Raw genomic sequence first — 25,344 nt, 5'->3', positions numbered from 1 at the left:
GCATGGAGGTGTGCCGCAAGGAAGGGCTGGCACCTGGTCAGAGGAGGGGACCCCGCCGTTCCTGTTAATATCAGCCCAAGGCCTTCAACACCAACAGCCTCTATGTGCAAATGTGTCTTCACAGTACCCGCCCTCCCCCCTCCTCTAGTATCCACGGCCCCATCTCAGTGCTGAGGTGCCCGACCCTGGTCCTGACCTATGGGTTCCTCTCCTTCCTTCTGTAATGACGGGAGCCACAGTGCGCCAGACCAACTGCACAGAGCTCGCTTGGACCAGAACCCTGTCACACAGCAGAAACCTGACCTCGGGCCAGGCCAGCTGCTCCCAGAGCCCTGAGAAACAAACAAGCCACCTTGTGACCAGCGAAGTAAATGTGTAAATGGACAGGAAGGAAGGACAGGAGGAGGCGGCAACCCCCATCCCACAGTCACACAAGTAGAAGGAAGATGCCTGCAGGGACAAAAGCTCCAGCGGGCAATCATAGTACTGAGGAAAACAAGGCAGAACAGGGTAACGTGGTGCCGGGCAGACGAGAAGCAGGCGCAAGAAAGAGCTCGTTGGGGCTGTGTGGTTCATTTATTTGGGGCCATGTCCAGCCAGGCCGCAGCCACCTGAGCAGGAGCCCAGTGCCCCCAGAAGGCAGGTGGGAGAGGGGAGAAGTGCAGAAGGCTCAGTGCCCCAGGGCTCAGCATCAGTCCTGTCTTGGTCCTTTGCAGAGGGGGCTGTGCTCAGGTGAGCGAGGTGTCATCATCGCTGCCCTCTCCACCTGCACCGCCTGCTCGCTCCTCACGGCTCTCAGTCACTGCGCTCTCGTCAATGTTCTCCAGTGAGTCCGCGTGCTGCACTGACAGCTCCGATAGTGCCAGGCTGGGCAATGGGCTCTGCTCCGGGTGCAGCCACGGCTTGAAATGTGGCTGGTGTTTCTGCTTCCATTCAGGGTACTTGATGCAGGCCTTGTACATCTTCTTCATGGCCTGTAGACAGGTGGAACACTGTCAGGGGTGCCTGGAGGACCACATCCCTCCAGCGCCCTCCTGCGGTCCCCAGTGTCCCAACTATGGCCAGTTTGGAGACCTGGCCCATTAGTCCACCAGCTTCCGGCCAGCGTTAACTCTGCCCCTCCTCTGTATCCCAGAGCACACAGCCACTTACCTTGGGAGCCAGGAACTGAGATGACTTATTCACCACCCACTTGGGTAAGGAGCCTGTGGGGCAGGGAGAGGCCGGAGGAAAAGGCAGCCTTTAGGCACCCAGCCCCACCCACTGCCCACTCTCCTCCCTTTGCCTGAAGTGGAAAGGGAGGCCAACCCCTTTTCACTCCTTCTCGATGAAATTCCCAAATCCCACATTCCCTCATCTCTGCCCCACTGTCTTCTCTGCTGAGCGCTGGCTACAGAGAAAACCACAGGAACCTAGAATACCTCAGGTAACCTGTTGGTTGACCTTCTGACCCAAGCGCCAGCCTGTCACCTCCCTCCCCTCACACTGATAACCCAAGACTGTCCCTGGTGCGCAGCATCTCTCCTGCCTGTTCTTAGACCCCCTAAGGCCAGCACTCCAGCAGAGCCTGACCTGGAATCCACAGCCCAGTTCTCCATCTGTCTCTCTCCCAAGGACCTGCTGAGTATACTTGGCACACTCATTACAGGCCAAGGAGCCCTAACCTGGGCCACTGGGCATTCCTGCCAATGACGCTTGAGGTGTAACTTCTCACCCCACACTCCCCGTGACACCCACCCTGGACCAGCCTGGGGAACCCAAATAGGAACTCAGTGTCTGATGTCTCAATATGGCTGGTGTTCTGCTGGAGGGGAATGGGCCCACAAACGGGGATTGAGGGACAGAGGAAGGGCCACTTCATGCATCCCTGGAGCACTGAGGAAGGAGAGGAGGTGCAGCCAGCGAGGATAAAGGCTGTATGGACATGGAGGTGAGAAACGGAAGGGTGAGAAATCCTGGGCAGGGGCTCAGGCTGCATTCAAGAGGGCAAGAGTCACAGTGGCATTTTAAGCAGGTGAGTCATGGGGGAAGTAAGTGTTATTTTATTTTATTTTAATTTATTTTATTTCCTCTAGTAGCTGGTTTGGACAAAGTGGCTAAGTACCAAGAGAATGACAGGCTAGGAGCCATGTCAGAGGGTGAAAAGGTCAGAACCAGGGGCAGGGTGTTAGAGAGATGGCTCAGTGGTTAAGAACACTAACTGTTCGTCCAGAGGACCTGGATTCACTTCCCAGCACCCACAACTGTCTGTAATTCCAAGATCTGACATCCTCACACAGATAGACATACACGCAAGCAAAACACCAATGTACATTAAAAAAAAAAAAAAAAAAGGAACCAGGGGCTGAGTATGATAGCATGTGCCTGGACTTCCAGAACTCAGGAGATGAAGGCAGGGTGATGGTGAGTTCAAAGCCAGCCTGGGCCACATAGTGAGTCAGGAGAAATCAGGGGAGGGAGAGAGAGACTAAGTGCTGGATCTGGGAGCTGATAAGGAGAAGCTGGCCCCAGCTAAACAGCAAGTGCTGAGCAGGGGTGAGTGGAAAGAAAGGATGGATCTGGGGGGGGGGGGGCGGTGGTGAGTTCATGGTTGATACAATGAGTCCCAGGTGTCCAGAAGACATCCTGAGAAAGATGTCTGGGAGGTTGGCCACCTCAAAAGAGAGGCATGCTCAGCTGTTGTGGAAGTGAGGTGAAAGGACAGCCTTGGAAAACCCAGGCCTCTGGGAAGTGGCTGAAGGAGGCAGGGCAGGAGCAGGTCCAAGCTAGGAATGCTCGCACCAGGAAGACAGGTTCCAAGATCCTGAAGGAGCAGTGGCTACCTCATTCCCTTCCAACTACGAGCTTTGGATAGAGATGCCGCCAGCACTAAATGGATCCCTCAGCTGGCCTTCAGCTGGCCTGGCAGATCAGGTCCGCTCCCTATACAGGGAATGAGCCCATTGACAGACTGCAGGGCCAAGCCCTCACCTTTGGGGTCCACTTGGGCCAGGTAGGTAATGACGCAGCTCTTGGGCCCCGTGCTCTGGATGAGGTAGCCGGTCTGGATGGACACAGCTCGGACCAAGTCTTTCCGAGGTGGGTATTTCTGGGGATGGAAGGCATGGGGAGTCACTTGGTTAGGGAGAGAGGGAATGCCTCCATACAGCATGCACCTGAGTGCACACACACACACACACACACACACACACACACAGACTCCAAACCCCTCGTTATTTCCGTGCCTTGGCATCTGTGCCCAGCCAGGCCTGGTGTATGTCAAGGAAAAAATTATCAGGCCAGGTCATCTGTGCCCCTCTCACTGTGCTTCCTCTGGGCCCTTGGGAAAGCACCAGGCTCAGTCAGGGCTTATGAGCATTGATGGGCATGGAACCCTTGCCTAGGCTAACTGTACCTACCTGCCCCCTGTCCAGGGAGTTCAAGTACATCCCACCACAGGGTCCTGCCTGCCTTCCAGCTCCCGCTCCCAGACTTGTAGGCCAGCCTTATCCCAAGCCAGCCAACCACAGCGGTTCATCCCACCCATTCACGGAAGACACGACCCACGCTGCCCTCTCCCTGATCTACTGAAGACCCTGCTGGGAGGTCATTATCCTCACTGTGCAAGAAGGAAACTGGCCCCCATGCCTGCCTGAAGTCACCGTGCCAGCCGCAGCCCAGCCCTGCCCGTCGACAGCCAGGAGGGAGGGCAGGTTACTCACAGGATGCTTCACCGAGTAGTTCATAATGATGTAATCAGCGCCCATGGGGAGCCAGGAGCGGAGGGTGATGACATCACGGTTCTTCAGGGGCTTGGGACACCTCCCTGCAGAGGGCAAGGAACAGTTCAGCCAGGCTGTGGCCCATCTTCCTATAAGGAAGGGTGTGGTGGAGGCCAGAGACATGGGGATCCTATTAACTGCCAGCCCTCCCCATCCAGACAGGTTTAAAAAAGAAAAAAAGCCCCCCCTGACCCCAGACATACAGTGGAACCAGGGAGGACACAGCACCACCCTTGTCCCCGTGTCCCCCGTGGTCTCTGCCTACGCTGTCCCTCAGAGCCCCACACAGCCCTGACCTCGTTGCTCTCACTTGTCTGCGTATGTGGATATACTTGAGAGGAAGACAGCACTGCCATCGCCGTGCACGGGAACGTGTCTCCATGGTAGGTGGCTGCGAGTCACGCTCGAGCTGGGTTTGCCTGTGTGTGTGTGTGTGTGTGTGTGTGTGTGTGTGTGATATCGTTGTTGTGTCACTCAGAGTGTGTGGGTATGCCCGAGGAGAGGCCAGCTCTCCACCGAAGCAAGCAGGTCTCTAGGCAGCCCGGCCTGGGGGGCTTGGAGGAGGTTGGGGAGGGAGGCTGAGGGGTGGGGTCTTGTCCTGTGCCTGCTTACAAGAGTAATATCCTACGTCGGCATTGACAGTCAGGCGGGCGATGTCGAAGGTCTCGATGACGTTACTGTCCCACTTCTTCCGGTATTCTATGTCATGTAGGACATCGTAGAGCGTCTCTGCAGGCACATCGCAGCACTCCATCCTGCACTGCAGACAGACACGGTTGTCAGGGCCACGCGGGCACAGGGGAGAGAGGAGAAGACGCAGGGTCGGGGGACCCTGAAGCCAGCCTGCTTCGGCTCCCCACAAACCTCTTGTACCAAGGGACAGTCAGCCCCCCAGCTCAGCCCAGTCTCCTCTTCAGAAGCCCTGTTCAGGCAAACCATCCAGGCTCCTGTATACACGGACTCTCCGTGCCTGGGCCTTTCCTATCCCCTGCGAGCGGCTTGTGGGCACACGCTCACAGTTAGTTCACCAAGGAGCGTGAGACAGGTAGACATTAAATGAAAAATCAAGTGCCCACACAGCCCAGGCCACCTGACCACACTTGTGTGTGTGTGTGTGTGTGATTCCACAAACACCTTTGTAATCCAAGCACCTGAGAGGCCTTAAGTTCAGGGGCCAGCCTGTGAATTGCTAGGAGACTATCTTCAGACATCTTAGCTGCACCCTAAAAGAGCTTCCCCTTCGGGGAGAGAACAGTCAAGCGCACCTCACACCTCCCTTTACCTGGCCCTCCCTACGATCATGCCAGGTAACAGAGCCAGGGAGGGACTTGAGTTCACAGAGGTTAAGTACCCTGCCCAAGGTCACCCGGCTGCTTAAGCAGCAGGGCTGTGACTTAATCCAGCTCACATGTCTGGGAAGCAAGTAAAGACAGAACCAGAGATCTCAAGATCTGCATTCCAAAAGGTGAGATTTGGTGACCTTGCTCTATCCCGCCCAACACCCCCCAGATAAAGCTCCCCACAGCGAGTACAACTACTCCTGGGTAGTCTACAAGACCCCCCTCCTACACAGGAAACCCACATTTCACACTCTGCCTGTGAGAGGCGGCACTGCCCCTCCTCACCCAGGACAGGCCTTGGCACTGAGAAAACACATGACAGGCTGCTCCCAGCTGGGGGTTCTAAGTACAGGAAACTCACTATTGCACTATGCACTTCAGACTACAGAAGACACAGGCACAGAGCAACAAGCAAAGTGACACCGTGGGAACAGACACAGCCAGGTGCTGGGCAAGGCAGCCCATCTCTAGGTGAGCAGCGCCTTACCAGGCTGGTGTCACAACGAAGGGAACAGGCACCACCGTTTGGTTTTTTATTGTTACGGTTTTTGTTTTGTTTTGAGACAGGGTTTCTGTGTAGCCCTGGCTGTCCTGGAACTCACTGTATAGACCAGGCCAGCCTTCAACTCAGAGATTGCCTGCCTCTGCCTTCTGAGTGCTGGGATTTAAGGCGTGTGCCACCACCACCTGGCCTTTTTTTTTTTTAATGATTTATTTTTTTGTTTTATGTGTATAAGTGTTTTGCCTATATGTGTGTCGGTGTAGAAGTGTCAGTCCCCTGAAACCGGAGTTACAGACATTTGTGAACTGTCATGTGGGTGCTAGGAATTGAACCCAGGTCCCTGAAAGAGAGCCAGTGCTCTTAACCGCTGAGCCATCTCTCCAGCCCCGAGAACCACCATTTGTAAAGTGTGACTCTGGATTGTTATACATTAGTTATAAGAAGGATACTCCTCCTCCTCCTGCTCCTCTTCCTCTTGCTGCTCTTCCCTCTTTTAAACACAGATTTGATCTAGGGCCTCATGCATGCAAGACAAATGTTCTACAACTGAGCTAAATCCCTGTACCTCTTTTTGCTTTTTATTTTTGAGATGGATCTCATTAAGTTGCCCAGGTTGGACTTGTATTTTGTGATCTTCCTGTCTAGCTTTTCAGACAACAGGCCTGAAGTACCAGGCCCAGCTTAGAAGAGACTTTTTGGGAACAACTTGAGAAGCATGAAGGTGATCTGAGTATTAGATGCACTGAAAGAAAAAAAAAATTTAACGTTTTTTGAGACAGGGTTTCTCTGTGTAGCCTTGGCTGTCCTGAACTCACTTTGTAGACCAGGCTGGCCTAGAACTCACAGAGATCCACCTGCCTCTGCCTTCTGAGCACTGGGATTACAGGCGTGCACCACCAAACCCAGCTAGATGAACTGAAAATTTATGTAAACAAATAATGGAAATTTCTGTCCCCCACCCCCCAAAAAAGTATGTTACAAACTGGAAAGTGCAGTGAAGAAAATCTATGCTTAGAAAAAGCTTGAGTTGCACAAATCTCTGAAGTGACAACAGCAGCCGTCTGTCTGCTAGCAGTGTTTGCTTTCCTTTCGCTTGTATTTCTGTGTCTGAAATGTCTGAAGTACTGTTTTAGCAATAACTTTTTTCCTTTGTTTTTAGAGACAGGGTTTTTTTGTGTAGCCCTGACCGTCCTGGAACTTGCTCTGTAGACCAGGCTGGCCTTGAACTCACAGAGATCTGCCAGCCTCTGCCTACTGAGTGCTGGGATAAATGGTGTGCGCCACCATGCCCAGCTACACTCTGAGGGGTAAGAGCCATTTTAGAGTGGAGAGTTCTAGCTCTAGCTATGAGGAGGCCAGCTAGATCTACCCTGCTGAGGGTACCAGGTCAGGCCTTCAGCCCTTCCCATCTTCAGGCTCTGAATAAAAGGATTCGAGCACACACATGCACCTGCATACAAACACACATACATACACAAATACGCTGCATTATTTTTTTTTCCTAATGTTAAAGAGTTGTAACGTTCAGGCAAGAGAAGGATGGAAGTCATCAGCAGAACCAATGCTGGGCTTGGCCAAAGCTGTGGGTTCTATCAGCACCAAAACAATTCAAGAATGAACTCCAATCTATACCTATGAAGCGTGGCTTTGAGGGAGCTTTTTTCCCTCTGCCCCATCTGCTTTTCTAGTCCATGAAAGTGTGCAGCTGGATGTCACCATTTAACTAGCAACCTCCTGTTCGGCCCTCTCCGGATCAGAAGAGGCAGAGGTGAATCTGAAGCCAGGCCTTCACCTTCCAAAGAAGACCTAACATGTCTGGTGGGGCTCAGAGCAGCCTGGCTCCTCAGGAGCTGGCGGGGAGCAGGCTTCCTGGAGAAGCTCAGGCTAGGAGGGAGATGTTTGCCAAGCACAGGGTGGAGAGTGCAGGGAGGACCAAGCCTGGAGCCAGACAAGAGCATGGTGTGCCCGATGGCTGACACGTCCACCTGGCAAGTTTCTGTGGCGTGGCATACATAGCCTAGTACTCAAAAGGTCCCTGGATCCAAGTATGCTTGGACAAATGGGTGCTTCTTGGTCACAGGAAGTGTGGAAGGAGCCTAGGCTATCTTACTGAGCTAGAAAGGAAGTACTCACAGAACGGCAGAGACCTTGCCTGGCAGGCATGACAGCCACCCTGAAGACTGACCAATTCCTTGGGGTTTGCCAGGCCTCTTGAAGTTTTATCGCTAAAAGCTGCCAGTTCTGGAAGGCCACAGTTCCAGGCAAACTAGGACAGTTATTAGCGTACCATGAGCTGCATGTAGGACAAGCTGATTTACGTGATTAATGAAAAACGGTGATAACAGATTATAGTGAGCCCAATAAGAAGTCAGAGTATACACAGGTCTGGGTAAGGAAATGCAGTGTGTGATCAGGAATAGATTATACATAGTTTCAAGGCACCACCTTTAAATGCTTTATTAATAACAAGGGAAATAAGAGCCTGGGAAATGTCTCAGTAAGTAAAACACCTGAAATACAAGCCTGAAAGCCCAAGCATGATCCCTGTCACCTACATAAATGCTAGACAGGCGTGGCGCCCCTCCTGCAATCCTCGTACTCAGGATGCAGAGATTGGGGTACCTGGATAAGCTGCCTGACTGAGTTCACTAACTAGCTGAGTTGGTGAACTCTGGGTTCACTGACGAATCCTGCCTCATTAAATTAGGTGGAGAGTTATCAAGGAAGACATTCATTGTCAACTTCTGGCCTCTACACCCATGTGTATGCACACATCCAAGTACCGGGGCAGAGACTGCAGTCAGGACCGAGGCCCAAAGCCAGGCAAGAGCATGTGTCCTGAGTGGCTGAGGGTGTCCACCTGGCTGTCTCTGCGGTGGGGTGTACATAGCCTCATGCTCAGAAGGTCCCCGGCTCCAAACACGCTTCCCAGGGAAGAAAGCTGGTCGATCCGCGAGCATTACTAGATCAAGGTGGAACTGTGCCTTCCCGAACAGAACGCAGTGGGAAGAATACAGCAGCCCTCATACAGTACCTCCACCGAGGTGGCATAGCTCTGATCGTGAGAAAACACCAGACACAACCCCAACGGAGGGAACTTCACAAGAGGACTGGCCTTTCAGCCTCACCATTTTGAACATAAAGAGAAGGCCTGAGAATTGCTCCGGACTGAAGGAGACTATCAAAATGTGAGTGAGCGGACAGGTGGGCTGATGGGAGAGATTTGAGGGTGAGAAAAACGAAGTCAGCAGAGACCATAAGGGAATCAATGTCAGCATCAGTCTTCTCTTCAGCAGCCTCATAAGGTCCAGGCCAATGTCCATCACTCCTGTGCTGTGCCATAGAACACTGGGGCTCAGGAGACTAATAAACTGACGATACATAGCAAGAAAGCAGATGGGCTAGGATTCAAAGCCAGCTTCCTGCTCGTGTGTGTGTGTGTGTGTGTGTGTGTGTGTGTGTGTGTGTGTGTGTTGGGACGGTGTGTTCTGTTTTTGTTTTCTGTGCACCATCACGGTGTTTATGGAAACCAGAAGAGGGCATCAGGAGATGCCCTGGAACTAGAGTTACAGAGGGTTGTGAGCTGCCATATGGGTGCTGGGACTTGAACCCAGGTCCTCTGGAAGAACCATCTCTCGTGTCCTGAAACTTATATACACATGTACATACACACATATGTGTATGCTTGTGCTGTGCTTGTGGCAGTCAGAGGACAACTTGCAGAAGTTGGTTCTTTCATCATTTTGGTTCCAGGAACTGAACACGAGTCCTCAGGCTTAACAGCGGGTGCCTTTACCTGCTGCGCTATCTTGATCGCCCCTCCTCGTATTTCTTAACCATCCGGGAACACAGGAAACCAGAACTTCTCTAAATCAAGTCTGGAAGCTGATTTGGTCTTGCAGGTCCTCAAACATACCACAGCAGACAATGAGGACGGAGGGGCAGTGACCACACAGCTTAGCTTCAGATGTTAGAATCCAACCCAGGACCATACTTTCCCTGGGGACAGGTTTCCCTCCTTACTCCCTGACCCCTACAGCCTCCAGACCTGGATAGGAAAAACTGACACTGCCTGGAAAATGCCTATCTTCCTGCCAGAGATAAGGGAGCTGTTATAACTCCAGAGCACAAACCACCACCCCCACCCCCAAAACCAAACCCTCTGGGACAGTGTACAATAGGCAGAGTCTACAGAGCCGCAGAAGAGCCCGGAGCCCTGGGCAGCACACTGCATGCATGACCCTTTGTCTTCAGGACAGAGAGAACCCTCAGAGGACTCCAGGCTGATGAACTCAGGTGGTGAGGACTCTCCTGGGAAGCTGAGAATCCTGGCTGTCCTGGGAAGGGGTGGCTGTGCAGCAGGGTGGGTGGCCGGGTCAGGTATGTCCAGGGGCATCTGCAGCCTGTGACAAAGGGCCTGCTTCTTCCCATGGCAACCCAGGAGGCAGCGCACAGTGCCAGTACAGGAAATTACATCCAGCTTTGTTCTGTGCTGCGCCCTGGGCCCCTCACCTGAAAACTGAACTCAAGGGGACTTGTCCCCTCTAGGAACCCTGCTGGGCTGCAAGGCTTTCAAACTCTGGGTACAGCAGTGTGTGACAGCTGCCATGCTACACATGAGTCCTAGAGGGACTAAAAGTTACCAGAGAAACTACCTCCTGGGTCCCCACGAACTCTCTCCAAATCTTTTTGATGTGGGGATCCCCATGCCTGTGTGAGGTTGCCCAGAACTCCCGAGCATAGGCCTCACTCGGCACCCCAAACCCACAGAGCCAAGCAGAAGGAACTGGATAAGCAAGGACTGTCAGGGAACATCTGTGAACTATACAGTTCTACTGTCCAACCCCAGCTATTACCCCGGGCACAAGACTGAACACACGAGCCTTGGTTTCCTCACATAAAAAAACCAGGACAGTCGTGAACCTGCCTCCTAAGGGCGTGTGACTAGATGAGATAGTGAATGAAACACGCCTGGCATATCGTGAACACTCAAATACAGCTGTTCGCACCCGGCAGGCTCCCAGGCTACATCTGCACACACATCCTCGTTTTTTTGCGGCTCGGCAGCTTTTTCAGTTTACCTTGGTCCCTGCCCTCCCATTACCTACACATAGCTTCCTGAAGCTTGCTTGCTGAGTTCCAGGCCTGCTAGGATCAACCCAGGGACTGAGGAATCAATCAAAGGCAAGCCAGACCCGAGCTTTGCCCCCCAAGGAAGAGCCACTGAGCAGGATGGTGCAAGAGCCTAGGATGAAAACTCACAATACAGGGCAAGCAGAGTAAGGGGAGAGGCACGGGGTTTGGGGGAACTGAGCCCAGAAGCTAAAGTAACAAGCCACTGCATGAGCAGAGGAGGCCATGTCAGACAGGAGGACACCGGAGGCTGTGTCTCCTCACCTCTTTCAGAACTCCCGACACCGGAGATGCAGGCTCATCACTGAGGGTGGGCCACAGGACCTCCCAAGCCCAGCTGCTGACCAGAGCTAGGAAAGGAAGTCAGGTCACCTCCAGGAGGCTTTGTCCTGGCCCTGACAACCACTGACCGGGCATGCAGACACATACCCAACCCTGTGGTGAACTCTCCTGCTAAGACCTTACCTGGTGGTCCCCAGCATCCCCACCCTTGGAAAACTGATGATGTCTTTGGCTACCACTCTGAAAATCACCACTGGGGAAACTGAGGCCCAGAAAAAGGGAAAAGAAGACCCCACTAACTTCCGGACACAAAATATCCGAGCAGATGGTCCTGTGAAAGGAGAAGTAAGCTTTAAGCAAACAACCCTTCCGAACAGAGCCAGGTTCAAACCAGAGGATGGCTCCCCAACTGAGGCCGAGCCAGTAACAGCCCTGACCAACAGTCAGCTGCTCGGTAGCCACCACCGTGTGCTCCAAGTCACTGACAGACGCATTGTTCACAAATCAGACAGAAGCACCTATGCCACGTTCTCTAGGGAAGCTCAAATTTAGCCAACGTTGAGAAGCCACTGTGCTGTGTCCTTCGTACACCCCCCATAACCTTCCAGTGCACCTGCTGACACAGGCTCGGAGGGGTACAACGACGGACCAAGGCCAGAGTCCACGGACTCCTGACTGCAAAGCAGAACTAGAGCTGTCCATCTAAAACAAGCTAAGGAGCGTGCAACGCAGTGCTTATGACATTCTGGAGGGATGGCTGGCCAGAGAGGATTCTTCATCTGGCTTGCTTTACTGCACCTCACCAAGCTCAAAGGCGGCGCCGAGGCTCTGACTCAGAAGCTCTCTGAGAAGCCTCAGAGAGGCCATCACAGTGCCCTTGCCGGGGCCCCTCAGGCTCTCAGTTTACCCCGTAGCTCTGGGCTGTGTGCATGTGACATATACTTTCCTTGCTGCACGTGGCTATGTGGCCTTAGCTTGGGCAAAGAAAGGAGATTTAGGTCCCAGCATCTGTCCCCTTCCCTGGAGGGTACTGTGGGGATTAGAGAGGGCTTGTACAGAAAGCCTTCAATACGCGCCTTCTACTGGCTTCAAGTGCTGGAGCTCTTCCCTGGGCTCTCCGGCCATGCCCTAGGAAGCCTTCCTGCTAACCTCCAAAGAGCAAGCTACACAAAGACAAGGTGCAAAAGTTTTTAAAAATGCAAAAAATGCCAAGAGATGGACAAACAGGTGGACACTTGCAATAGGAAGCCCTGCATAGAGCAACCTAATCACTCTTCATGACCTGCAGCTAGGCCCTGCCCTAATGGGTCAGCCCAGGACCCCAGGGATCTGAGAGGCCCAGACTCTCAGGCCACACAGCAGGTCCCTTGGATCTCTCTGCTCTGGCCATCCTTCCACTTTGCCCTTTCTACAGGAAATCAGGCCTAGGCCAGTCTTCGAGAGGACCTACTCTTGTCTTGGGATTCTGAGGTCCCCAAAATGGAAACTCCTAAGTCCTTCCTCCAGCAGCTGGCAAGAGGGAAAATGAAAGCCACCTGCCAGTCCTGCCATCACGAATAGCAGGGTCTGTCCCAAATGCCTCCGGGACATCCCCTCATTGGCTGCCTTCCTAATACGTCTACTGTCTTGTCCCTAAATTCTTCAGGCTGTGCTGTGCCCCACACCTCCTAGTCCTTTCCACCCTGGGCCATCGCTCCATCAGAAGTAGACACTGAATTCTGCTACCTGCAGTTCTGTGGCCCCCGATCGTGTAGCCCCCAGCATAGAACAAGTGCTCAGTTAAGACCTGCTTCCTAAACGGGGCCCAGGGAGAGCTGGGCCTGCAGAGGCTGCTCTAGCTCAGAATGCTGGACGTTGGCTGGTGACTCACGACTCACTGTGTTCCGGTTCTGTTCAGACACCTGCACAGCCAGGAAAGACCCTTCAGTACTTGTACTTTTTTTTTTTTTTTTTTTTGTCTAAATGAAAATTCCTCTGACAAAGGAATGAGGGAGGGGGTTGGGGTGGATCAGAAACACCAAGAGGCAGGTGCAGGAACAATCTGGAACTTGTCTTGTTTTAAGATCTCTGAGAGTTCTGAGAGTCAAAAGAAGAGAATGCGCTAGTCAGGATAGTGAGCCTCCAGTCTCGGCTCCTTCGGAGGCTGAGGAAGGAGGGAGAGAGTGAGATGTCTTTTGAAAACTGGCCTTGGCAACATTAAGAGACCTCTGTCTCAAATAAATAATAATCTGGATGGCGGTGGTGGTGCACAGTTTTAATCCCAGAACTCAGGAGGCAGAGGCAGGTGGATCTCTGAATTTGAGGCCAGCCTAGCCTATAAAATAAGTTCCGGGACAGCTAGGAATACACAGAGAAACCCTGTCTCAAAAAACCAGTAATAATAATAATCCAAAAAATATTGAGGTACCGATTTATACTCATAAAATAATATATACCTGCCAATATGTGAAATGCCGCTCCTTGTGAGGATGAGCTAACAGCGTTACAGAGGGTTCCAAGTATAGCTTAGTGACAGAGTGAGAGCAAGGCCATGGATCAGGCCTTCAGCAGCCCCAACACCCAAGGAAAAGAATGCTACAAAGTGACAGTAACAACTAGCTCGACCTACTATTCTAGAAAATAATTTGTCAAGCCAGGCCTGGTTGGCACAGCTGTAAAATCCTAGCTACTTGGGAGGCTAAGGCAGGAAGACTGCAAGTTCTTAATGAGACCCTGTCTCAAAAGAAAAAAGAAAAGGCTAAGGGGAAGGGCTGGGGAGAGAAAACTCAGCCAGTAAAGTGACTGCTGTGCGAGCATCAGGACCTGGGTTCAGATCATCAGCACCCACGTCAATGCCTGGCATGGTAGCTAAATCTGTCACCCAGCACTGCGTGGTGAAAACAGGTAGACCCTGGGTTCAAGGGCCAGCCATTGCAGCTGGAACGGGCACCACAGGCTCAGTGAGAAACCCCGTCTCAAAAACTAAGATGGAGAGGAAAAGGGGAAGATACCAGATGTCCATCTCTGGCCTCTACATTTGCACATGCTCACAGGTGACACAGCCCCCCCCCATACATGCACATACAGGCATGCACACACAAACATGCATGGCACATGCACACAGAGACAGATACACATGCACACACATGCATACACACACACACACATATGCAAGCACACAGATTAGGAGGCTGGGGATATAGTTCAGGGATAAACAGGGTGGGAGTGGGATCACTGGAAAGATGGCTTGGCAGTTAGGATACTTGCTCTTCTGGAAGACCTAAGTTCAGTTTCTAGCACTCACATGGAGCTCACAACCGCCTATGACTGCAGTCCCCGTAGATCTGACGCCTCTTCGGGCCCATACACGCACATGTTAGACACACATGTAGGCAAAACACCAATACACATAAAATTAATAGTAATTTTTTCAAAGGCCCATACTTGTAATTCCAGCACTTCAAGAGATAGACAGGCAGATCCCCGGTGCTGATGGGCAGCCTAGTCTAACTGCCAAGTTCCAAGCCGTCAGAGACACTAGAACAACATCAGAAGAGGAGCGCGGGGGCTGCAGAATGATAGGTTTTTCTCTGCCTCTTTATACATACATGTGCACACACAGGCATGCGTGTGCTCCTAACACACAAAAAACTGGCTCAGTTATACACTGTCTGCCTAGCCTGCATGAGGGCCTGGGTTCAATCCCCAGTACTGAGGAAAGAAAAACAAAACAAAAAACAACTAAGCTCAGGAAAAAATAAAATAAGTTCTGTTACAATATTCATGAGTATATCATTGACTTTGTAATTAGAAAATTATACTGGAGAGCAGCATAAGCAAGGCCAGTTCCGTTCAGGATGACACATCATCCTGATGACTGCACAGCCATCAAGGGCTGCGCTGTTCACCCCCACACCCAGCTCCAGGACAGAGCAGCCTCACAGTCCGGCAACCCTCAGAGTCCAGAACAGACCTGGTGGAAAACAGAAATGCTCATGAATTAATAACTCTAGTGATATGAGCAAAGCTACCAATGCAAATGTGCAAATGAACAAAACAGAACACAAACTATGCACAGATTACCCACACCTTTGAAAAAGCTGGAAGGGATCCCGAGGATGTTCCCCTCAGGAAACCAAGGTTTGGGCTTTTTTTTTTCTTTTAATTAAAAACAAACAAACAAAAACTTGAGACAGTCTCATGTAGACCAGGCTGGCTTTGGACTCAATGCCAAAGATCATCTCAGATTCCTTGTCCTGCCTGTCCCTCCCAGGTACAGAGATCACAGACTTGTCCCGCTCTGCCCCGTTCATGCAGTGCTGAGAAGCACTACAAGGCTTCATGCGTGTGCACGCAGGGCGAGAACTCTAGCCAGGCACCAAATAAGCTACCACCCCCTCATTCTTGCCCACCGACACCCCACTTCCACAGAGGTCCCTGCTCTTTATCCAAGCTGCCCTCAAAACTCTTGAGTTTAAGTGATCCTCCTGCCTCAGCATCTCTAGTTGTTGGACTTTGGGCATGTGCCACTTCTCCAGGTTCTAATTTTGGGATTCTTCTGACTATTGCTTAATATTTATGAAATATAAAAAAAAATGCCATTTACTTGCATATCTGTAATCCTAGTACGTAGGGGGATAAATTAGTTTGATGTCACCCTGGCAATAGTGAGACCTGTCAAAAACACAACAGTTTGGTGTCCTAATTAGAAGTTCTGTCTGGGGCTGAAGAGATGGCTCAGAGGTTAAGAGCACTGGCTGTTCTTCCAAAGGTCCTGAGTTCAATTCCCAGCAATCATATGGTGGCTCACAAACATCTATAATGAGGTCTGGCGCCTTCTTCTGGCATGCAGGCAGGATATTGTATAAATGATAAATAAATAAATCTTAAAAAAAAAAAAAAAAAAAGGAAGTCCGTCTAGGTCAGGTGATGGTGGCACAAATCTTTATTCCCAGCACTGGAGACAGAGGTAGGCAAATCTCTGAGTTTGAGGCCAGCCTGGTCTACAGAATGAGATCCAGGACAGCTAGAGCTACACAGAAAAACCGTGTTCTCAAAAAAAGGAAAAGGAGGAGAAGGAGAAGTAGCAGTAGTAGAAGAAGTTGAAGTTGTTCTGTGCAGAGCCTCTGAGACCTTGTTGCCAGGACCCGGAAGCCCTGGCTCCGCCAGGCTGCAGCCCGACTCTGTGGGCTTGGAAATGCCCAGCGGTATCTGGCTTTCATGCCACTGATTGCCACAGAGACTGACAGGGCTAGGGATGGAACCAGAGGGGTCTTAGGCCACTTACTCTTGGGCCAAGACAGGAAGCAGGCAATGATGAGCCTGTACGGTCAGAGCAGAGCCAGAAGAAAGAGAAACTACAGGCAAAGTAACACATGGCAAAGCCAAATCCCAAAGGAAAGCCAGATGGGCAGGTGGCACCCAGGTGAAAGGGGGAAGAGGCTCTTGGCAGACGCTGGTACAAGCTGGGAACCAGAAACGGCTGGCTTAGGGGAAGCGAAGGCACAGGCAGCTGCATGAGGTAACCTGAGTCATCCCGAGCGAACAGGGAGAAGGCAGGAAATGAAGCCGTTCATTCATTCATCCATTCAGCAACTGCTAATGGGGTGCTCGCTGCGCCAGGTTCCGTGCTGGTGGTTTGATAGCTCTGCCCGCTCTATAGGAAGTCAGTGTTCCTTAGTGAATGCTGGCTCGGAAAAATGATGCGGAGGAACCTGCCTAGAGCCGGTGTAACCCAAAGTCTACCCCTGAGCCTGGTCCCTAAGGATCAGGCTCTGCTCTGTGAGGGAACCAAGGAATGCTGGGTGGGCTAGCAGTTAGCCAGAGAGGACTGTCCATGCTGGAGGCTGGAGCTTCCGGGGTATATGTGGGCCTGACACAAAGTCTCTGTCCCCCTCTTCCAGCTCAGTGTTCACACCCGGAAATGGCCATTGGTCCCCTCAGCCTTCTCCTCTGAAGGGAAGGGGTCTGACAGCAACTACCTGCAACTCAACTTTTCTCTGAAAGGGCACACCCAAGACGGGTAGAAGGGTGACGTCCTGCCATGTCTTCTGCATACACAGCTCCCATGTGAGGACCCACCCAGACCCTTCTCTGCTGCTCCCCATCCAGGGCTGGGTGACTCACCCCTGCTCTGCTGATGCCCTCGCTCCCTCTGGTCTCCAGCTTTTCCCTGGACACCATCCCCAAGCCCCAGCTCCAGCAGCAGGTCCAGCTCTGAGCAGTGATGAAGAGAAGGCTGCAGAGGCTACCCTCCTGTTCTGCCCTTCTGCCTTTCCATTACTACCCTGAGGACGGGGGGCTGGATGAAGGAGGGGGAGCCAGAAAAGAGAGCAATAATGTGGAGGTAGAAGAACATGGAGTTGGAGTGGGCGGCCAGTGAAGTGAGACAAAACAGAATCAGGGCTGCTACTGGACAGCGAGACAGATGAAGGCAAACTCCCCTGGGTGTCAGCCACCATGGTGGGCGATGATCCCTAAAGAGCTCTCAAGCACCAGACTTCTTCTTCAGTAGCCTCCTGGGCACCGAGCCCCAGACAGCCCCAGGCCACTGGGTTCTCCATGTCCAGGGCTAGCTTATGAGCTGTCCCAAGTATCTGCTTCCTTTCAGTGCCTAGAACCCAAGCCTGGCTCTGGACCAGTTCCTTTGTCTCCTTTTTTTCCTAGCCTTGCTGAACCCACAGCCTTCCTGGCAAGTCCACTCTGCCCCAACATCATTGCTTGGCCTCTGTAGCCACATCCTCCTCTCAAAGCTCCAGGTTTCCAAGTCAAATGGTCCCCTGAAGCCAGGGAGTTTTCTAAGCACTGGGACAGACAATGGCATAAGCTTGAAAGCTTCTATCTTTCCTGGCTTCAGAAAAAAATCCAGCTGTCCTGCCTCCCTTCTCCCTCAGTCCCAGAGTACACATGTGCACCATCCAGGAGCTCACAGACCTCCAGAACCCGGCTAGGCGTGGGCATCATTCCCTGCTGAAGTCCTGTCTCGACCCCTGCTCCCATCCCCAGGCTCACTCAACTGGTCTCAGTCCAACTCTGTCCCAGCACTCCTGTGAAGGCATTCCCTGTCTCTCCACCAAGCCTAGAGTCTCTGGAGAGGAGAGCCCAGGTCCGAACTGTCTCCATATCCCCAACACAACAGCTGACAGAGCGGGCAGACAGCAAGAAGAGGTTTGCTAAACGAATAAACAACTGATACAGAGAGAGAGAGAGGAAAAGTGCCAGGTAGTGTCACCAGGGACACAGGCAGTTACCAGCCAACGACAAGAGAACGGGGACAGGGTTGGAAAAGGGAGACCCTGAGACCCAGAGAGAGGCCAGAGAAGCAGACAGAGGAGGCGGCTTCAAGAAGAAGCAGGAAGGGGAAGCCACAGCAGCGCCAGAGCTGCACCAGGGGGCAGGAGCTACAGGAGACAGCTGAGCAGACATAATTGGATCAGAGACAACCCTGCTCCTGCAGTGAGGGGGCGTGACTCACACACAGAGTAATGCCAGACGCAGAAACACACAGGCTCATACTTGGCACACACATGTATTCAGTGTGGAATGACCCAAACGTTCTCAGGTACCTGCTTGGGGTTGGGGAACTTTGTACCTGCCTGGGGGTTGGGGCCTCACAGTCCACTCATCTGAAGGCTGCATCATACGCAGCCACCCACAGTCCAGTTCCAGAAGCCCAGCCATAGATCCTCCACCCCCACTGCATTACCCTGTGCTCAGAACAGAGCCACCCTCTGGTATCGTCTTCAGTTGTTTGCTTCTGTTTTGCTTGGCTCTCTGTCAGGATATGAACCTCATAACAACAGGGTCTGATAAGTGTGATCTGGTGCCAAGTTCCTGCACAACACTGTGCTCGGCAGACAGTTTGCACTCCTCAAATGTACGGACTCTGAGTAAATGCATGTATGAATGAGTGCATGCATGCCAGAGGTACGCAGGGGAGAAGCACACCTCTAGCTACCAGGCCTCTATCTCAAGCCTTAGCGCCTCCTCACCCATTCCTAGGTCCCAGGATACCTAGAAAGGTTCAAAGACAGAAAGCGAGGTCCAGGAAACGATGGAGGGGACCTTGGGGAGCCAGCACTGATGAGCATGTGACAGAAACGCAGTAGGATTAAACGGCCCAGGTGCCCTAAGTAGATCCGAGCAGGGGTCACCCCTCACTTTCCATCTGTGCAGACACTGTAGCACTGTCCCAGGATGGAAAGAGTCTAGAGATGTGGTTGGGCCTGCCCTCTGGGAGCCCAGGCTGAAAGGCAGGAAGCCATGGTTTGCCAGGGAGGGGCAGGAAGATGGCTCAGCGAGGAAGGGCATCTGCTACCGAGACTGAGGACCTGAGTTCAACCTCCGGGACCTGCATGGTGGAAGGGGAGAACCAACTCCATCAGGCTGCCCTCTGACCTCCCGAGGCCTGCCAGGGCATATGCATGTGAGTGCATACGTGCACATACAAATACAACATGTGACAGATACATAGACAAATAGACAGACAGACGGGTAGGCAGGTATGTAGACAGACAGACAGACAGACAGACAGATGATATAATAAAGCTCCAGAGAACAGCACCAGCTGCCCTGAGCCATTGGCCATAGGCTCCATTTAGTGGCAGGTGACAGGAGTGTGTATTCGGCATGGGACTCCCCGGTCCCATGTTTTTGGGTCTCTGTAGGGACCTACAACATCTACACCAACATAAGCATGCTAGAAGGGTACATGAAGAGCTCTTCATGTTGGGGACACCGCCAACCTGACATCTACTCTGAGCTGTGTCCCTACACCTGTGGCCAGTGGAGGGCCACCTGCTCAGGTAAGGGTCTGGGCTGTGACAGGGTTCTATTCCCATCTATGCTTGCTGGCAACCTGGTCCCCAGGCCTGTGGGAACAGTCTAGAGAGGCCCAGCCTAGGCCCCAGACCGCCACAGAGAGCCAAGTCTCCATGGTCAGAGTACCCAAGGCCCTGGCTCCAGGTGGTCCAGCCAAACGTAGAGGCGAAGGAAGAAAGAGGACCCAGCTGTCCCCAGGACTGCTCCTTTCTCTCATCTCCTGAAACTTTAAACACTCTTGGCTGGAAACTGAGCCGATGCTCGTTAAAGTTTAAAAGCTGGAGCCCGGGAAACTGGGTGTGGAGGGCACTAAGTCAGCCTAGGAGCTGTGGCCCCCTATCCCCAACAGGGACATAGCCTGGAGGCCCCACCCACTGTCAGGGCAGGGGCCACAAGGGGCTGTACATCAGACCACCTTCCACCTCAGGCCCCTCTGCAAGCCACAGTTTGCACTCTGTCATCCCTGCTAATCTCTCCGGGCTGATCCCAGGCAGCAATGCCCACAGCCCTGCCTTAGAACAGCCTCGGTACCATTGCGCAGACAGGCAAGTGGCAGCAGCCTCTCCCAACAGCAACCCTGGCACCGTAAGACCCCCAGTTCCAGAAAGCTGATGGCTGGACCAGCTCTCTAACCCTTTTCTGGTTCTCATTCTCCACCAGGGCATCTCTCCAGGTGCCCCGTCCTGTCTCCCCCATCCCGTTCTTTACTCGTCTCTGGATCTGTGCACAGTGTTCCTGGTGCTGCCAAACTCCTCTCTCTCCCCCCTCAATTCCAAGCTACCACCTAGGCATCATACTCCAGATCAGTGGCCCCTCTGGGTTCAACCAGGAGCCCCTTGATTCCTGGCTGTCCCGTACTTCTAGCACCTGCCCAGGTTGAGACAGGGTATCCAGTGATGTTCCCTGAATGAGTAACTGAAGTAGCAGAGCACAGGCAAGCTGAGACTTCTGTCCACGGTGAACAGATGAGGAAGTGGAAGCAGCCTGCCCAGGACCACACACCTAAGGTTAGGATTGCCTCTATAGAACACCTGCCCAGTCACTTCCTACAGAGATGGACGAACCAACGCCAGAGAGGCCAGGCCAGGCCAGGCCCTGAACTCCCCACGCTGCAGACCCTAGAACCATATCAACTTTCAACCTTGCCACCACAGATAAGAAAAACAGGTCCAGAAAGGTGAAGTGACCCTTCAGATCACATGGCGAGGACTGGACTTTTACCCAGTTGGGAGCTCTCTAAGGTGTCCACTCACAATGACAGAGCACAGAGAGACCCAAAGGCAGGGTGAGTCTCCATGGGGCTCTGGAGACAGAAAGGGTCAACAGGGCCGAGAGCCAGGCCAAAGGGCCCTGAGAAGGCAGCCTTGATTAGGGGGAAGGAGGGGAGAGGCAAGGACCTGAGTTCTGATCCAACTTCAGCCACTTTTGTTTGGTCTTGCACTAGTGAACTCCTGCTTGGAGCCTCCGTTTTTCCACATCCATTGGATTGATGAGTCTTACCTCACAGGACGATGGCAGACTCAGTAAGAAGACAAAAAAAAAAAAAAGGCAATGGTCCTGATCCTAATGGTCCTGATCCTATGTACCCCAGCCTTGTCTTCAGGACAGCTTTGAGTCACAGACTGTCAAGGGTAAGAAAAGTCCTCAGAGATCCCTGAGTGAGCCATATGTCAGGAGAATGCAGTACTCACGAGATGAGGATTAAGACCTGGACACTGGCTTGAGACTACAGCCCAGGTGCCTGTGGCATGGGACAAGTGGACAGTGAGCCAGGGCCAGGAGGGGATAACTAGAGCTTTCTCCAAAGGAGAGAGAAAGACTGTAGGACCAGAAGCCAGGAGACAGGCCCCTATTACCCCGGTACTTCCTGTGGCAAGAGGCTCTCAGCCGTATCCCCTCAAGAACTCTCTCACAGTTCCTCTAACTCCAAGCCCTCATGGTTCCTGATGCCCAGTCTGCGCTTGTCATAGGTCATAGTTCCTACTTGGGTCACCCCTGGCGCTGTGTGCACTCACCAACCTGTGCCCTGTGGGCCAGGACCAACCTAGAATTGTCTTCCCTCTCTCTACTGAAAAACATCAGGAAGAACCTCGGAGTCCTCCTCTGCATGACACATGGAGAGACATATGGCAGGCCTCAGAGGACCTGATCACACAGGCCATCCAGAGCATAGCTACCAGGGCTGCCCTTATCTTTTTCCCATGGACCCTGGCCCAGACACTGGCTCCTTCAAGTCAGGAATTCTCAATGGTAGATAACCAGAAAGCCCAGAGAGTAGAAGGGATGTGCCTCAGTCACACACAACAAAAGAATACCACAGAACTAGATGGTCACCCGGGTGAATGACTGAGAAATGTTTCCCATTTCTCACAGTAAGGGCTGTGGGAAACCTGGGTTTGGGCTCTCAGCAGCCCTCTGCCTTTTCTCTGGGGTCCACATTCAGCATCTGTCTCTGGTACAGGACCTAGACGTGCAGAAGGCACTGTCTGCCTCCTGTCCATTAGCCCAGAGCCCAGTAAAGGCCTGAAGGCAGGCCAGGAGAAAGGGAAAGGGTAGGGTTGGCCTTCATCAGCCTCGTTCCTTTGTCCTGGCTCTGACTGCTGGGCCCAGAGCCATGGTGGCTTCCAGGGACCTTTGGATACAGAGGTAGGGAGAAAAACAGGATGAAATCAATCAAGTTCCACCCCCTTACACACACATACACACACACACACACACACACACACACCCCACAGAGCATAGGGCATGTCCTGGTGCAGAAGAGAAGGAAAAAGAGGGGACAGAATTTCAACAAACAACTGGGGCTGAGTCCAAGCCTCCTGCAGGGACCCAGTGATCCCTGGGACTCTGGCTTCTACCTGAGGTATGACCTTGGCAAGGGTCAATCACCCCTCTGGGACTCAGCTTTGTCATCCATCAAATAAGAGTGGGATGATGAGAACATAACGTCCTTCAGTTCTTCAAAGAGTTATTGATGGGGTTAAAGGCCAGGGCTGACTAAGGATGCAAACTCACCAGAGAGGGCAGCAACTCTGGAACCTGCACTGGGGTCGCACTCCTGTCTCAGCTGTGGGGTGTCCTTTCTTTCCATCTGTTTCTTTTCTTAGTAACACAGAGACAAACTGAAGACTCCCCAGGACTGGCCTGAGGCTAAATCAGATAACCAAGAGAAAATGCTTGGCTGGGAGCAAGGTGCTTATCAGAAACAGGATTAACTGTGTGGCAACTGGACGTCCTGGAATCTGGGGCCAGGAAGCTCAGAGACCTGGGCTCATCTCCCAGAGTTCATCCGCTAGGCATGGAGGAGCAGGCATGGAGGCTGGCCACTGGGTGATACCCATAACTTAAGGTGCAAGACTCCTCCCTGGGCCTAGGTTCTTCTACTGTGAAATGGGGCTGAGGCGGTATGGGAGAAAAGTCAGAGATGAGATTAGACTTGGAGGCTAACCCATCAGGGCTCTAAGCTTGCTGCAGCTCTCCCCCCACTCCCTTGGGACTTAGCCAAGTGACCATGTGCTGGGCCCTGGCGGTCTCTGGTCCTCAGTATCTTCTCCTGCACACCTTTGTAGGAGGAGGGATTACAAAGCAGGCTCTACAAGAGGGCGTCTAGTGCTTCAGCCTCTGTGCAGTAAAGCCTTGGGTCCCCTCGTGTTGGAGAAAACACATGTCCTGCTCGGTAGTTTACAAACACCACAGCTTTTTCAAATCTTCTCCCCTCCCAGGTCTGATCTAGCCACAGGGGGTCTGTTTGAGGCAGTCTGGTCCATATACCTGCCAACTCTAGTCCTGGGCAAGGCTGGGTTTATTCATTAACCAAGCCAGATGGAGGAGGCAGCTCTGCCCTGTTGACAGAGGGTGGGAGTTCCCGCACTCCCCCATACACACACACACACACACACACACACACACACACACTCCCTAGAGAGCCAGCCCTGTGGGGAAGACAGACTTCCCAGCCCCAGCACACTGCTGGTTTTAAGCCTTTCTCAGCCAGTCCAACTTTTCACGTTGCCCCCATGTCCATCTTTCTCTAACATCCCTGCCCTGGTGGGCACTGTGGAGAGGATCCTGCATGCAAGCAGCAACACGCTGACACTACCAGCTGCCCTTCCCTTCCTGCTCCTCCGGCTCAGACCTAGACTAGGCCCTGGAGACGCTCCAGCCCAGGGTCGTTAAGCCTGGGCAGGAAGGAGCTATACACGGAAACCCAGAGAGAGTCAGTCAGCCAGGGCGTCCAGAGACACTCACAGAGGGCAAAGGGACAGCAGGAAGAGCAAGCCAATCATGTGGGGACAGGTGGATAAAGCTGTACATGATTAGGGCAAGGCAGAAAAGCACAGGGCCAGGGGGGAAAGGGCTGCAACTCAGGCTCTGGTATAAGGCCAGACCCCAGGCAGAAGAGACCCTGTTAAGACAGTCCGGAGCCCTGGTCTCTAAGAACAAAAACGCATCCTCCACAGATGCAGAGGAGCAGAAGAGTGCCTTTAAGAGCCCTCTAATGGGAAGTTCATACCCTGTAATGTGTCACTCACGACAAAACCACATGTAAGAGGGACGGCTGCTGAGGCCCCAGACCAGGATCTCTGCCTCATCACACCTCCTGCCTGCCCTGTCTTAACAGAGAGAGGGGAATCACGGGCCTGGGAGGAGGAGAGAGGGCAGTGAGGGGCCGCCGAGTACACACCTGCTGGCTTCTGAGCTGGTTTCCCTTGACCAGCCCTGCCTCCCTAGTTTACCCCTAGTGTGGCTCGGGGCAAGAGAGCGCTCAGGAGCTGCCAGCCACAGTCCTAAAGGCCTGCTGGAGACTCTGAGCCTGGGGAGCCACTGGGCAGGGAACCAAGCAGGAAGGAATCTCATCCTTCGGCACCCAAGACTGCACAAAGTAGTGCAGAAGACCCATCTCAGGCAAGAGAAGCAGGGGTGAACCGGACGAGGGCCGTTCTCCCGCCTAGTCAATCAAACCAGGGGCCCAAGTGGAAGCTGCTCTGGAAGAGGGATCCCCGAGACGCTATCCCCTTTTAGTGTGCCTGGCCACCACCCACCCCCCAAACAGACAGGCATGCCCAGGTAAGAGCTCGGTGAGCCAGGGACCTCAGGTGGCCCGTGTGTAATGGGGTACCGTGCCTCCTCTGGTTTATCGTAGGAGACTCTGGACACAGATGCCCCTGGTCTGAGTCTGGACGAAGAGACTCCTGGGAGAGAGAGTTCAGGAGCAGTAGAGGCTGCAGGGACCACAGGGCAACCCTACCTTGATCTTGTGCAGAGGCCGATCCATCTCCACAGCCTGCACCCACACAGACACGCCGGCCTTGCTGTAGGTCAGGTTCCAGCCCACCTCGGCCTCACACTCTGACCGGAAGCTGCGGAAGTCCTGATCATCTGGCACTTGGACACTTTCGCGGCCCAAGGCGGGCCGAGGCCCTTGGGGTTCTGTTGAGGCAGCTGGCTTCTCCATAGGGCGCGTGGGGAGGCCCGGGGCCCTGCTCTTACTCCGACTCTCCTGGGTCCTCCGCGGAGGCTCAGACAA

The 25,344-nt window shown here is 53.0% G+C and overlaps 1 protein-coding gene across 1 annotated transcript; it reads right to left on the bottom strand.

Moving 5' to 3' along the window:
* Positions 1–557: 557 nt before the first annotated feature.
* Stard10 (StAR related lipid transfer domain containing 10) lies at positions 558–25,272 on the bottom strand. The gene is made up of 6 exons (XM_060367677.1): positions 25,066–25,272; positions 4,374–4,521; positions 3,702–3,805; positions 2,971–3,088; positions 1,153–1,205; positions 558–974 (listed from the first exon to the last, which is right to left on the bottom strand). Exons 1-6 carry the CDS (start codon positions 25,270–25,272, stop codon positions 729–731), a joined length of 876 nt encoding a protein of 291 aa, XP_060223660.1. The 3' UTR covers positions 558–728.
* Positions 25,273–25,344: the final 72 nt, after the last annotated feature.

This window comes from Meriones unguiculatus, chromosome 14, assembly GCF_030254825.1.
Source record: "Meriones unguiculatus strain TT.TT164.6M chromosome 14, Bangor_MerUng_6.1, whole genome shotgun sequence".
NCBI lineage: Eukaryota > Metazoa > Chordata > Mammalia > Rodentia > Muridae > Meriones > Meriones unguiculatus.
This window is presented reverse-complemented; position numbering and strand designations above follow the sequence as displayed.

Excerpts from the sequence above, each read along its gene's own strand:
- Stard10 (XM_060367677.1), bottom strand. The coding sequence starts at position 25,272 with ATGGAGAAGCCAGCTGCCTCAACAGAACCCCAAGGGCCTCGGCCCGCC. Across the intron at positions 3,806-4,373 it reads CGACGTAGGATATTACTCTT|GGAGGTGTCCCAAGCCCCTG; the intron begins GTAAGCAGGCAC and ends TGCCCTCTGCAG. Across the intron at positions 3,089-3,701 it reads ACTACTCGGTGAAGCATCCT|AAATACCCACCTCGGAAAGA; the intron begins GTGAGTAACCTG and ends TTCCATCCCCAG.